Source organism: Thalassophryne amazonica, chromosome 7 (genome assembly GCF_902500255.1).
Source record: "Thalassophryne amazonica chromosome 7, fThaAma1.1, whole genome shotgun sequence".
Taxonomy (NCBI): Eukaryota; Metazoa; Chordata; class Actinopteri; order Batrachoidiformes; family Batrachoididae; genus Thalassophryne; species Thalassophryne amazonica.
This window is the reverse complement of record NC_047109.1, coordinates 5,764,078-5,777,301: the sequence shown is the minus strand read 5'-3', so window position 1 is coordinate 5,777,301 and position 13,224 is coordinate 5,764,078. Positions and strand designations below refer to the sequence as shown.

Genomic DNA, 13,224 nt, shown 5'->3' with positions numbered 1-13,224 from the left:
ACAAGGAGCGGAAAAAGAACACAGCATTCCATGAAAAACACTTGCTTCCTACAGTAAAATTTGGAGGTGGTTCCATCATACTGTGGGGCTGTGTGGCCAGTGCAGGTACTGGGAATCTTATTAAAGTTGAGGGTCACATGGATTCCAGTCAATATCAGCAGATTGTTGAGAACAATGTTCATGAATCAGTGACAAAGTTGAAGTTGCGCCGGGGCTTGATCTTTCCACAAGACAATGGCCCTAAACACCGCTCAAAATCTACTAAGGCATTCATGCAGAGGAGCAAGTACCACGTTCTGGAATGGTCATCTCTGTCTCCAGACATGAAAATTAGTGATTTTAAGTGGGCTGTCCATGCTTGGAAATCAACAAACCTGACATGTTTTGTAAAGAAAAATGGTCCAAAATACCTTCAACCAGAATCCAGACTCTCATTGGAAGTTATAGGAAGCGTTTAGAGGCAGTTATTTCTGCAAAAGGAGGATCTACTAAATACTGAGTATTTTAGTATTTTTTCTGTTGGGGTGCCTAAATTTATGCACCTGCCTAATTTTGTTTAAAGAATTATTGCACACTTTCTGTAAATCCTATAAACGTCATTTCACTTCTCAAATATCACTGTTTGTCTGCTATATGATATATTTAACTGAAATTGCTGATTGAAACAACCAATGATTTATAAAAGGGAAATTATCTGGGGTGCCCAAACTTTTACATACAGCTCTACTTCCCTTGAACCCAGAACCCTGGGCTCAGGATCACACAGACTCTCAGGAACAGTGACCATTTTATTCCTGAGGGGTTAAAAACCTGACGAAAGCCACACATCTGATTGTTTGCATGCTCTGGAGTGTAACCATTTATCCCTGTTTGCTTTTGCAGCATGATCTTGGCTCTGATCAATGACTGAAGCGTCCTCTGATCCACTGAGAAGAGATGATAAAGCCCAGACCCCTGGCTGATTTCATCGCCATGTGGGGGACCACAGACCTGCTCTCATTCTACTTGGACTCACTCCATTCCTCCTCCTCTTCCTTTTAACTTTGATATATCACACTTTAATTACAAGGGTTTAAAAAAACCCATCAGGATCTGCAGGAATGTTTTTACCGAAAATTCAAGAAAATGGAACTGTTTGAGTCCTTTTCATTTTTTTCAAGTGTCTGTATTCCTCACTAAATGTATCAAAACCTATAAAACACTGAGTGAGAAGTGCTGGAGAATTTGTTTCCGTCTCGGTGAACCACCAACAGGCCATCGTGCACACTTTCACCTCTGATCTGTACGTCTCCAACAAGTTTACATTCAGTCTCACAGGACGCAATGTCTTTGATGTTCCGACGAGTTTGTGTTCAGTATTGCAGGGTGTGATATCGTGCAGCATAAGAGGTAAAGTGGTGCTAATTCAAGTTGGGGCTACGCACTTAATCTCCCAGTGCGTTATGTATTACCAAACAAGAAGTGTGACTACAACCATTGCAGTTTGATAATTTCAGTATATTGTGGTTTGTTAGCTTTTTTCAACATGAGTGCATGGGGAAAGTTTAAATAAGTTTTATATTCAAGTTTAAATATTCATGTCACATTTGAGTTGTTTTTTTTACGCAGATCCATATTGCATACTCCATCAGGAAAAAATTAAAACAGTATTTGGATGAACCTGCCTGACTTCTAATGCATCTTTAACTTCAGTCTTGGCTACTGAGAAAGAGGCTCAGAGTAGTTTATTTCAGGTGGCTGGTTAACTGCTGCATAATTGGTTTAGCACCACATTTGCCATGGAGCATCATGCAAGAATCCCATTCTGCTGTGTTGATTAATATTTTCTGTGCCTGAAGTGAAAATTGGATGTTACGTTGTGCCTCTACCAGTGAAACGGATGGATCAGACGGATCAGCAGACCCAGAGGCCGTGCCGTGGCTGCTCAGAATCCCTGCCTCAGCCACCACACATTGGGCTCTCAAACGGGCCACATTTCAAGTGTTAAACATACAAATAAAGACTCACTTCTGTCTTTATTTTTTTTCTTTGGGTGCAATTCCTTGAAATAAATATTCATCAGTGCTGAGTCTGATTTTTAGGGGAAATTTCTTGTGGTCTGACATTATTTTTTCTTATCAGGGCTGGGGAGTGACTAGTTACATGTGATGGAGTTGTGTAGTTAAATACAAAATAAATTGTCATCTGACAGTTAATGAAGAAAAAATATGTAATGAAATAAAGTATATGTTAAAATATTTGTTACATTTAGAGATGGAGGGAAAAAACCCCCGTAAATTATTAATTCTCTGTTGCATCACATCTTCACTGTATAGGAATGATGTATTTATGAACGTGGGTCACCAAAAACCACATACAGTTTAATTAGACCTTATTTCCACATCTTGATTCTGAAAGCATTGGTCACAGCAAGACATGGATAGTCTGTCACAGCCACCCTGAGAATACAGTCGCCAACTTTGTTGGGAAAAAAATGAAGTTGCAGTCACTTACATAAATGTAACAGTGATGGTCACAGAGGCCCCATATGTATGATGGTGGCAACATTGTGAGACTAATGTGCATATGGGCACAAATTTGGAAGACATACCCCCCCCCCACCCCAAGAAAGTTAAATGACAGTGGCCGACTGTCACTTGACTGCATCAAAACTAACTGATGGAGAACATCCGGTATGGCATGTAGAGAGTAGACGCATATTCGGCTTGCTCCGTTGCACTATTCAGTTGTTTGCTTTGTGAACCTCACTTTTTGCTTGGAATCCCAGTTTTAGTTCTATTTTACATATTTATTGCTCTTACCTGCAAAATGACCAAAGTAAATGTCTTTAAGGCTGAATGAGAGAGAAACTTCACGACTTGCTGCAACTAACTGGCGGAGATTCACCTCTCTGTTATAAGGTCACAGAGCTGTGCTGTCTGCGGACTTAAGTCTTCTTTTGAAAGTTTGTCTTCCAAGCTGGACTGTCCAATCTGCAGTGTGTGACCACTAGGGTTATGACTACAAAACCTTTTTCAAAACTTTCATTTTCCTGATGTTGCGTTTGATGAACTTTTACCCATAGATCACTTTTTTAAAGTTTATTTCATTGGATCATGAAAAAACCTCCTGCACCTTGCACCACATCACTTTTAAAAATACATGAGTTTACACAATACTATTTAAAAATAACGTAACAAGAAAAGAATTACCAAGTATAAAGAAATAAATTATATACAAATAAATATTGCTAAAATATATTAATAAACAATAATTAAAATAAATAAAAAATAAAGGTAAAATAGATAAAACTGATAACATAAAATATAACAGTATTCAGATGATCATCTCTGACACAACAGCAGTCAATACTGGTCGCAAAAATTGTGTTGTAGCCAGGCTTCAGAGAACATTTCGAGACAAGGGATTCGATGAACCTCAATACATCGGCTGCCAGCACCACATTCTTGATCTTCTGCGACGTGTTGAACTGCTTTTTTCCTATATGGTCACAGTCAACTAACATTAACTATGAGTTTATTGATGAGATTTTGGAATAGTATGATGATTTGCAAAATGCATACATGGACACAGAAGTGATACCAGAGTATGCGAACCTTGGCTGGAGAGATGATTTTAAATTCCCTTTTGAGCTTTGTGAAGCATACAAGTTTTACAAAATGGAGGAAAAATGGCCTCACATCAAATGGCACAAGCTGCCAACACTCACAGTGCCAGGTTGAACTCATGAGGAATTTTTGCACTTTTTGCACATTTTTCCTTCTTCCAAATTGGCAAGAACAGCTGAGGGTAACTTGTGATTTCATTGCAACTACACGGGCCTGGTTTTATAACCAACACTATTCAGAGATGGATTATGAAGACCTGCTGTTAGCAATATCCAAACTTAAGTGTCCCAAAGATGTGAAATGCTTCTCTACTCACTGGAAAAAGGAACTATCAGTGCTTGATGTGCCTCGCTCCAACATAGTAGCTGAGACGGCTGTAAAGTTGATGGAGGAGGTTCGTTCTACTTGTAAAACAGATAAATATCTTAACAGCAAATTTATTAACATCCATCCATCCATTTTCTTCCGCTTTATCCGGAGTCGGGTCGCGGGGCAGCAGCTCAAGCAAAGCCGCCCAGACCTCCCGATCCACACACACCTCCCCCAGCTTCTCCGGGGGAACCCCAAGGCGTTCCCAAGCCAGCCGAGAGATGTAGTCCCTCCAGCGTGTCCTGGGTCTTCCCCGGGGCCTCCTCCCAGTGGGACGTGCCCGGAACACCTCTCCAGCGAGGCGTCCAGGGGGCATCCGGAAAAGATGCCCGAGCCACCTCAACTGACTCCTTTCGACGTTGAGGAGCAGCGGCTCGACTCCGAGCTCCTCTCGAGTGACCGAGCTCCTCACCCTATCTCTAAGGGAGCGCCCAGCCACCCTGCAGAGGAAACTCATCTCGGCCACTTGTACTCGCGATCTCGTTCTTTCGGTCATGAGCCAAATCTCATGACCATAGGTGAGGACCGGAACGTAGATCGATTGGTAAATCGAGAGCTTTGCCCCCCTACTCAGCTCTCTCTTCACCACGACGGTCCGATACAGCGACCGCATCACTGCAGATGCTGCACCGATCCATCTATCGATCTCACGCTCCATCCGTCCCTCACTTGTGAACAAGACCCCGAGATACTTAAACTCCTCCACTTGAGGCAAGGACACTCCACCAACCTGAAGAGGGCAAAGCACCTTTTTCCAGTCGAGAACCATGGCCTCGGATTTGGAGGTGCTGATTTTCATCCCGGACGCTTCACACTCGGCTGCAAACCGCCCCAGTGCACGCTGAAGGTCCTGATTTGATGAAGCCAACAGAACCACATCGTCCGCAAACAGCAGAGACGAGATTCTGTGGTTCCCAAACCAGACCCCCTCTACACCCTGGCTGCACCTAGAAATTCTGTCCATAAAAATAATGAACAGAACCGGTGACAAAGGGCAGCCCTGGCAGAGGCCAATGTGCACTGGAAACAGGTTTGACTTACTACCGGCAATGCGAACCAAGCTCCTGCTGCGGTCGTACAGGGATCGGATAGCCCTTAGCAAATGACCCCGGACCCTGTACTCCCGGAGCACTCCCCACAGGGTGCCCGAGGGACACGGTCGAACGCCTTCTCCAGATCCACAAAACACATGTGGACTGGTTGGGCGAACTCCCATGAACCCTCGAGCACCCGATGGAGTGTGTAGAGCTGGTCCAGTGTGCCGCGACCAGGACGAAAACCACACTGCTCCTCTTGAATCCGAGGTTCGACCATCGGTCGAATTCTCCTCTCCAGTACTCTGGAATAGACCTTACCGGGGAGGCTGAGGAGTGTGATCCCCCTATAGTTGGAACACACCCTCTGGTCCCCCTTCTTAAACAGAGGGACCACCACCCCAGTCTGTCAATCTAGAGGCACTGTCCCAGATCGCCACACGATGTTGCAGAGGTGTGTCAGCCAAGACAGCCCCACAACATCCAGAGACTTAAGGTACTCAGGACAGATTTCATCCACCCCAGGAGCCTTGCCACCGAGGAGCTTTCTAACCACCTCGGTGACTTCAGCCTGGGTAATGGATGAGTCCGCCTCTGAGTCCCCAGTCTCTGCTTCCTCTTCGGAAGACGTGACGATGGGATTGAGGAGATCCTCGAAGTACTCCTTCCACCGCCCGACAACATCCCCAGTCAGGGTCAACAGCTCCCCACCCGCACCATAAACAGTGCTGGTGGAGAGCTGCTTCCGCCTCCTGAGGCGTCGGACGGTTTGCCAGAATCTCTTCGAGGCCGACTGATAGTCCTCCTCCATAGCCTCCCCGAACTCCTCCCAGACCCGAGTTTTTGCCTCTGCGACCGCACGGGCTGCGGCACGCTTGGCCTGCCGGTACCTGTCAGCTGCCTCTGGAGTCCCACCTACCAACAAAGATAAGTAGGACTCCTTCTTCAGCTTGACGGTATCCCTTACTCCCGGTGTCCACCACCGGGTTCGGGGATTGCCGCTGCGACAGGCACCAGAGACCTTGCGACCACAGCTACGAGCAGCCGCATTGACAATGGAGGTGGAGAACATGGTCCACTCGGACTCCATGTCTCCAACCTCCCCCGGGATCTGGGAGAAGCTCTCCCGGAGGTGGGAGTTGAAGACCTCGCTGACAGAGGGTTCTGCCAGTCGTTCCCAGCAGACCCTCACAATACGTTTGGGCCTGCCAGGTCTGACTGGCTTCCTACCCTCCCAGCGGATCCAACTCACCACCAGGTGGTGATCAGTCAACAGCTCTGCCCCTCTCTTCACTCGAGTGTCCGAGACACGTGGCTGAAGGTCAGATGATACGATCATCGACCTCTGGTTCAGGGTGTCCTGGTGCCACGTGCACTTATGGACACCCTTGTGCTCGAACATGGTGTTCATGATGGACAAACTGTGACTAGCACAGAAGTCCAACAACTGAACACCACTCGGGTTCAGATCGGGGAGGCCGTGCTTCCCGATCACCCCCCTCCAGGTCTCACTGTCGCCACCCACGTGGGCGTTGAAATCCCCCAGGAGAACAATGGAGTCCCCAGTCGGAGCTCTATCTAGTACCCCTCCCAGGGACTCCAGGAAGGTTGGGTACTCTGCACTGCTGCTCGGCCCATAGGCCAAGACAACAGTGAGAGCTGTCCCCGACCCGAAGGCGTAGGGACGCGACCCTCTCGTTCACCGGAGTGAACTCCAACACTTGGCGACTGAGCTGGGGAGCTCTCCGCCTCTCCCCGTGGGCGACGCCAGAAAAATGAAGCGTCCAGCCCCTTTCCAGGAGTGACATTCCACGTCCCAACAGCCAGGGGCTGTGAGCATGGACCGGGCCACCGGGCCACCCGCCCTCGACCGCCACCCAATCCTCTCTGCACCTGACCCCCATGGCCCCCTCTGCAGGTGGTGAACCCACAGGAGGGCGGGCCCATGTCACTCTTTCGGGCTGAGCCCAGCTGGGCCCCATGGGCTAAGGCCCGACCACCAGGCGCTCGCGCGCGAGCCCCAACCCCAGGCCTGGCTCCAGGGTGGGACCCCGGCTCCGCCATACGGGGCGACGTCTCGATCCTTGATCTTTTACTGGTCATGGAGGTTCTGAACTGCCCTTAGTCTGACCCGTCACCTAGGACCTGTTTGCCTTGGGAGACCCTACAGGGAGCACAAACCCCCGACAACATAGCTCCTAGGATCATCCGGGTACGCAAACTCCCCCACCACAATAAGGTGGCAGCTAGAGGGGGAGCAAATTTATTAACACTAACACACAAATCTGAAACACTATTAAAATACTACAAATGCTATATGTACTCATTTTCATGTATTCCTTGTGTATTGTATGTAAAAGTGACATGTTATAATAAAGAGTGTTTGAGCCGCTAGGTGTTTTAATGTGAAATACGAAACTGTCTTAGGTGCGGGAGGTTTTTTCAAGGTCTGGCAAAACCAAAGTCATTTTTGTGAGTTTTAGTTAAAAGTTTATCATTTATAACCCCCAGGCTAATAAATTTGAGATTTGTCATAACCCTAGTGACCACGGTTTATGCATTAATTCTCTTCGATCCATGCACACTTTTTGATCAGCGATTGAACCAGCTCAAGGCCAAGTCTACAGTCTGAAAAGACAAGTGATTAATATGCAAGATGGCAGACCTGGAGGGACACAGCAGATGCCAGAATGTTTTGATTGTAGGCTTACCTGAAGCTATTGAGGGTCTGTGCCTTTCTGGGGGTTTTTTTCCCTCCCAACTCCTTGTTGATTATCTCTGGGGAAGTTGAGGAAAAACTGGAAATTTGGGCCTCTGGCACCTTATTTACCCATAATGTTGGGATTAAAAAAAAAAAACAAAGGTTGTGAAAGGAGAGGATATGTCCCCAGATTAAAATAAAGCAATTTCCCCAGAGATAGGATGATAACTGAAAAAGCTATTGAGGAAAAACTGGAAAAAGTTGGCCTCTGGCACCTTATTTACCCATAAAGTCAGGATTCTCCCCTAAAACAAAGGCTATGAAGGGAGAGGATACAGTTGTATGCAAATGTCTGGGCACCCCTGATCTTTTCCATGATCTTCCTTTATAAATCACTGGTTGTCTGGATCAGAAATTTCAGTTAAGTATATCACATAGCAGACGAACACACATATTGAAATTAAGTTTCTAGTACAGAAAGTGTGTAACGGAGGCCAGCAGGTGTCACTGTGCAGATGTAGTTAGTAAACCTCACTCCCAACAGCTCAGAAGGATTCTCTGGTCACAAGGCCAGAGCCCTGGGTTTTAGCCTTCTGGTTAGAGAGTCCGACTCCCATGCCAAGGATCGTGAGTTCGCGTCCTGAGGGGAGCGAATGGGCGAAGTCATAACAACACAATGCAGAGTGCAGCCGCTACAAGTGTGCAATAATAATTTAAACAAAATTAGGCAGATGTATAAATTTGGGCACCCTTGTCATTTTATTGATTTGAATACATTTAGCACTAATTACTGGAACACAAAATTGGTTTGGTAAGCCCATTGACCCTTGACCTCCTTACACAGGTGAATCCAATCATGAGGAAGGGTAGTTAAGGTGGCCATTTGCAAATGTTTTCCCTCGTTGCATCTCTCCTAATGAGTGGCAACATGGGAGCCTCTAAACAACTCTCAAATGACCTGAAAACAAAGATTGTTCAACATCATGGTTTGGGGAAGGATACATAAAGCTATCTCAGAGATTTCAGCTGTCAGTTTCCACTGTGAGGAAGATAGTGAGGACATGGAAGACCACAGGCACCAGTGGCGGTTCTACACTGAATTAAGTCCCCAGGCGAGACCTCCGCCGAGTGCCCCCCCCCCCCAAAAAACAGACAAAATTTTGCACAAACAGACATTTTTTCTTATTTTATTATTATTTTAAATACTTTAGAAGTGCCCCTGAAATTGCAAGTGAAATGGACATCAAAAGCAGCTACAATATAACTCTTATATACAAAACATCCATGAATTTCAAATTCGAATAAACCCGCCCTCACATGCTAAATGTGTGTCATTAGATGATATATTAATCTGTCTTTTAGGGAGGAACGATTAGCTCTTTTATTAAGGTGCATATTTGTCTCAACATTTAGCTAAATATTTAGCTTGATGTTTGTAAAACCACCAAAAACAGTTCTGCATTTTTAAAGGTTTAATATGGTCTCACCATTTTCTTACTTATTTATATCTGTTGTCAACCGTCAATCATATTGTCTACGGTGTAGCACCAGAAGGATCATCTTGTTTGACTCTGTGGATCAATCGTAGATTTAGGTCCTCTGTTGGACATTTCTGACATATGAAGACAGACGCCTGTCGTAGATGCCAGTGATTCTGCAGTGCTGACTTTCTTTCTGTTCCTGGTTTCATGGTTACAGTTTCTGATGACAGTATGTCCATTTCTGAGTCCTTGTGATATTTGATATTTCCTGTTTGTAAGTGACCGTTATCTGACCTCACAGCCGTCATATCACCAGTCATGACATACAAAACAGAATGAAATCAGAACTGAATCTGATCTCTGAGCACATACACAAAGGAAGGTAACAGACAAACATAAATTAAACTTGGCATGTTCAAACGGCTCATAAAACAGTAAGAAACTCAAATCTCACATCAAATAATTTGATTTGGTACATTGACACTCTGCTATAGTCACTTAATCTAATTCTGTAAATCAGTTGTTTAAACATTAAACAGAATATACTGTAAAATACAATACAATTAATTGTATATTTTGTTAAACTGGCTATATATTTTGTTAAGCAACCAAGTTATGTGGTGGTGAGGGTTAACAAAAAATTAGATTAAGTCACTTCAGCTAGTAATGTGAACGCAGCTCAATTTCTAAATCCTCAATAAGCAGACTCTCCTGCAAATTTTTTTTTCCATGAGTGGGAAGTTTGTCCTCTCTGGTGAAATTCGACCGTTCTTACACTGTCTGTTCACCTTCAAACGCCTGTTCTGGGTGCAGAATTCTGGTTCTGTGCTGCGTCCTAGGTGGACTTTGCCACCGGTCAGCAGGATCCTGCTGAGCAGAACAGCGGAGAAACAGGAGCACTGCAGGGTGATCCATCTGTCAAAGTGGAGCAGAGAGTCTGTCCCAGGGGACAACCACAGAAAAGAACCGCTGAACCTTTTACACTGGTTCTGTAATGTGTAGCTCAGCAAGCACGGGCGCCTACAGTTGCAGGAAGGGGGCATCAATTTGCTTATTCCCATCCCCACACAGTGATATGATCACCGCTTTGCAAGTATTTGTTCCACCCCCCAGTGTGTCATAAAAAAATGCACCCCAGGCAGCTGCCCACTTCACCTGCATCAAAAACTGCATCTGACAGGCACAGTACTAGTTAAGGCCCGAAGTGGCAGGCCGAGAAAACTCTCAGATAAGCTGCAGCGAAGGATGGTGAGAACAGTCATAGTCAACCCACAGACCTGCTCCAAAGACCTACAACATGATCTTGTGCATCGTTCAACTATACAGCGCACTCTGCACAAAGAGATGCTGTATGATGCTGTAATGCAGAGGAAGCCTTTTCTGCATACACACCACAAACAGATTCACTTGAGGTATGCTATAGCACATCTGGACAAGCCAGCTTCATTTTGGAATAAGGTGCTGTGGACTAATAAAACTAAAATTGAGTTATTTGGACATAACAAGGAGCGGAAAAAGAACACAGCATTCCAAGAAAAACACTTGGTACCTACAGAAAAAATTTGGAGGTGGTTCCATCATACTGTGGTTCCCAGTACCTGCACTGGCCACACAGGGCTGTGTGGCCAGTGCAGGTACTGGGAATTTTGTTAAAGTTGAGGGTCACATGGATTTCAGTCAATATCAGCAGATTCTTGAGAACAATGTTCATGAATCAGTGACAAAGTTGAAGTTGTGCCAGGGCTGGATCTTTCAACAAGACAATGACCCTAAACACTGCTCAAAATCTACTAAGGCATTCATGCAGAGGAACAAGTACAACGTTCTGGAATGGCCATCTCAGTCCCCAGACCTGAAAAATTATTAAAAACCTGTGGTGTGATTTTAAGTGGGCTGTCCATGCTCGGAAACCAACGAACCTGAGATGTTTTGTAAAAACGAATGGTCCAAAAAAACCTTCAACCAGAATCCAGACTCTCATTGGAAGCTACAGGAAGCATTTAGAGGCTGTTATTTCTGCAAAAGGAGGATCTACTAAATATTGATGTATTTTTTTCTGTTGGGGTGCCCAAATTTATGCACCTTTGTTTAAAGAATTATTGCACACTTTCTGTAAATCAGATGAACTTCATTTCACTTCTCAAATATCACTGTGTGTCTGCTATATGATATATTTAACTGAAATTACTGATCCAACCAATGAATTATAAAGGAAAATTGTGAAAATTATCAGGGGTGCCCAAACTTTTGCATATACAACTGTATGTCTCCAGATTAAAATACGAAAAAGCAATCTCGTAAAGCAATTTCCCCAGAGATAGGATGAAAGCTATTGAGAAAAAACAGGAAATTTTGGCCTCTGGCACCTTATTTACCCATAATGTTGGGACTTTTCCCCAAAAAGATAGGTTGTGAAAGGAGAGGATATGTCCCCGATTAAAACAAAGCAATTTCCCCAGAGATAGGATGAAAATTGCAAAAGCTATTGAGGAAAAACTGAAAATTTTGGCCCCTGGCACCTTATTTACCCATAATGTTGGGATTTTTCTTTTTAAAGCAATTTCCCCAGAGATATATTAAATGTAAAATGGACTACATTTATATAGCACCTTTCCATCTGCACCAGACGCTCAAAGCGTTTTACAAATACCGCCTCACATTCACCCCGGTGTGAGGGTGCTGCCATGCAAGGTACTCACTACACACTGGGAGCAATTACGCGATTAAGGACCTTGCCCAAGGGCCCTTAAGCTGGGCATACACTGTACGATATTTTCAGTCGTTGTACTTGGCTCCAGCTCAGACTGTGCGACAAAACCGCTGGGTTAAAAGTTCAGAGAGCACGATTCATGTTCTCACATTTTACGGCCCGATGCTCTGATGCATCTGACTGCTCACATTGTACGTTCAAAAACCACACGTCAGAAAGCAAAACGTAAGAGAAGCTTTTTTTTTCTTTAAATAAAAATTTATTTCATGCCTATCAGCGCGCACAGTGAGTAAAATCAGGTGGGGAGACTGAGCGCATATATTCTGCTACTTACACTGTTGTATAAACAAACTATATTTCATACGGAGTCATACAGCTATGCTCATCTGTCGTAAATCCTGTTGTCTGGTGTGTGTGTGTGTGCATATACGTTCAGTCTCCCTCACCTGATTCTAGTCACTGTGCGCGCTGATAGGCATGAACTTTAACATGAACTTTGCTTCAACAGTGCGGAACCCTCACGAGTCACGACGGCCGACCAAAATATCAAACAGGTTTGATTTTCATCCGACCATATGATTCCCGATCAGGAGGTGGTTGTGAGATGTTAAATGCAGCTCGTTAATCCATGTAGACTGCACGATGCAGGACGCACGATTAAGATGAAACTCGGCGCGATCCAAAAAATTCTCTCACGAGTGAAAAATCGGCTGAAAAAGGGCCAAAAATCGCACAGTGTAAGCCCACCTCAGTGGTTTTCCGGTAAGGCTGGGATTTGAACCGAGGATTTGGACCATGTGTTCAGACTGCCTTTTTGTGTACCGACAAGAGACTGACATTTTTTCAGGAATCCCCCAGGTCATGGGATTCCCACGGGATGGGAGTCAACTTTGCTATTTATCACGTGATTGGGACGGTACAGGATTAAAAGTTAGCGGGAGCGGACGGAGCGGGAACCAAGGTTTTAGACAGTGAGCCGTCCTGCTGTCATTTGAGCGGTCAATTTTCGAAAAAGACGCTGAAAAAATAGCGGGCAGCTTTGCTTAAAGCCGCCTAAAATTAGGACTGTGTGTGTGTGTGTGTTTGTGTGAGTCGGCTGGCTGTGAGGAGGGCGGGGGGAGGGGTATGAGCACGTGCGCGCTGAGCACAGAGTGAAGCAACACGTTAAAAGAAAACAAAAGTGTGGCGCTGCCTTTATTTCTCCCAGGACTGTTCTGAAGGTCCGTCCTGTTCACACTGTGTGCACGTGACAGTTATACTGAAATTATGAGATGAAATAAATGGTAAAAATTCCTTTAAAAAAATGAGACTATAGGAATGT

General features: G+C 45.0%; 1 protein-coding gene and 1 long non-coding RNA gene across 2 annotated transcripts in view; one reads left to right on the top strand and one right to left on the bottom strand.

Moving 5' to 3' along the window:
- Nucleotides 1–2,080, top strand: part of cnih4 (cornichon family AMPA receptor auxiliary protein 4) — a 27,561-nt gene extending 25,481 nt beyond the window's left edge. Inside the window, exon 5 of the mRNA XM_034173752.1 lies at nt 883–2,080. Coding sequence (XP_034029643.1) covers nt 883–910 — 28 coding nt within the window. The 3' untranslated portion in view covers nt 911–2,080. The remainder of the gene's footprint in view (nt 1–882) is intronic.
- The window catches only part of LOC117513581, a 15,655-nt gene extending 2,431 nt beyond the window's left edge, over nt 1–13,224 (bottom strand). The window contains exons 1-2 of the long non-coding RNA XR_004561638.1: nt 13,214–13,224; nt 12,350–12,355 (exon numbers count right to left, since the gene is read on the bottom strand). This is a non-coding gene — a long non-coding RNA (uncharacterized LOC117513581). The remainder of the gene's footprint in view (nt 1–12,349; nt 12,356–13,213) is intronic.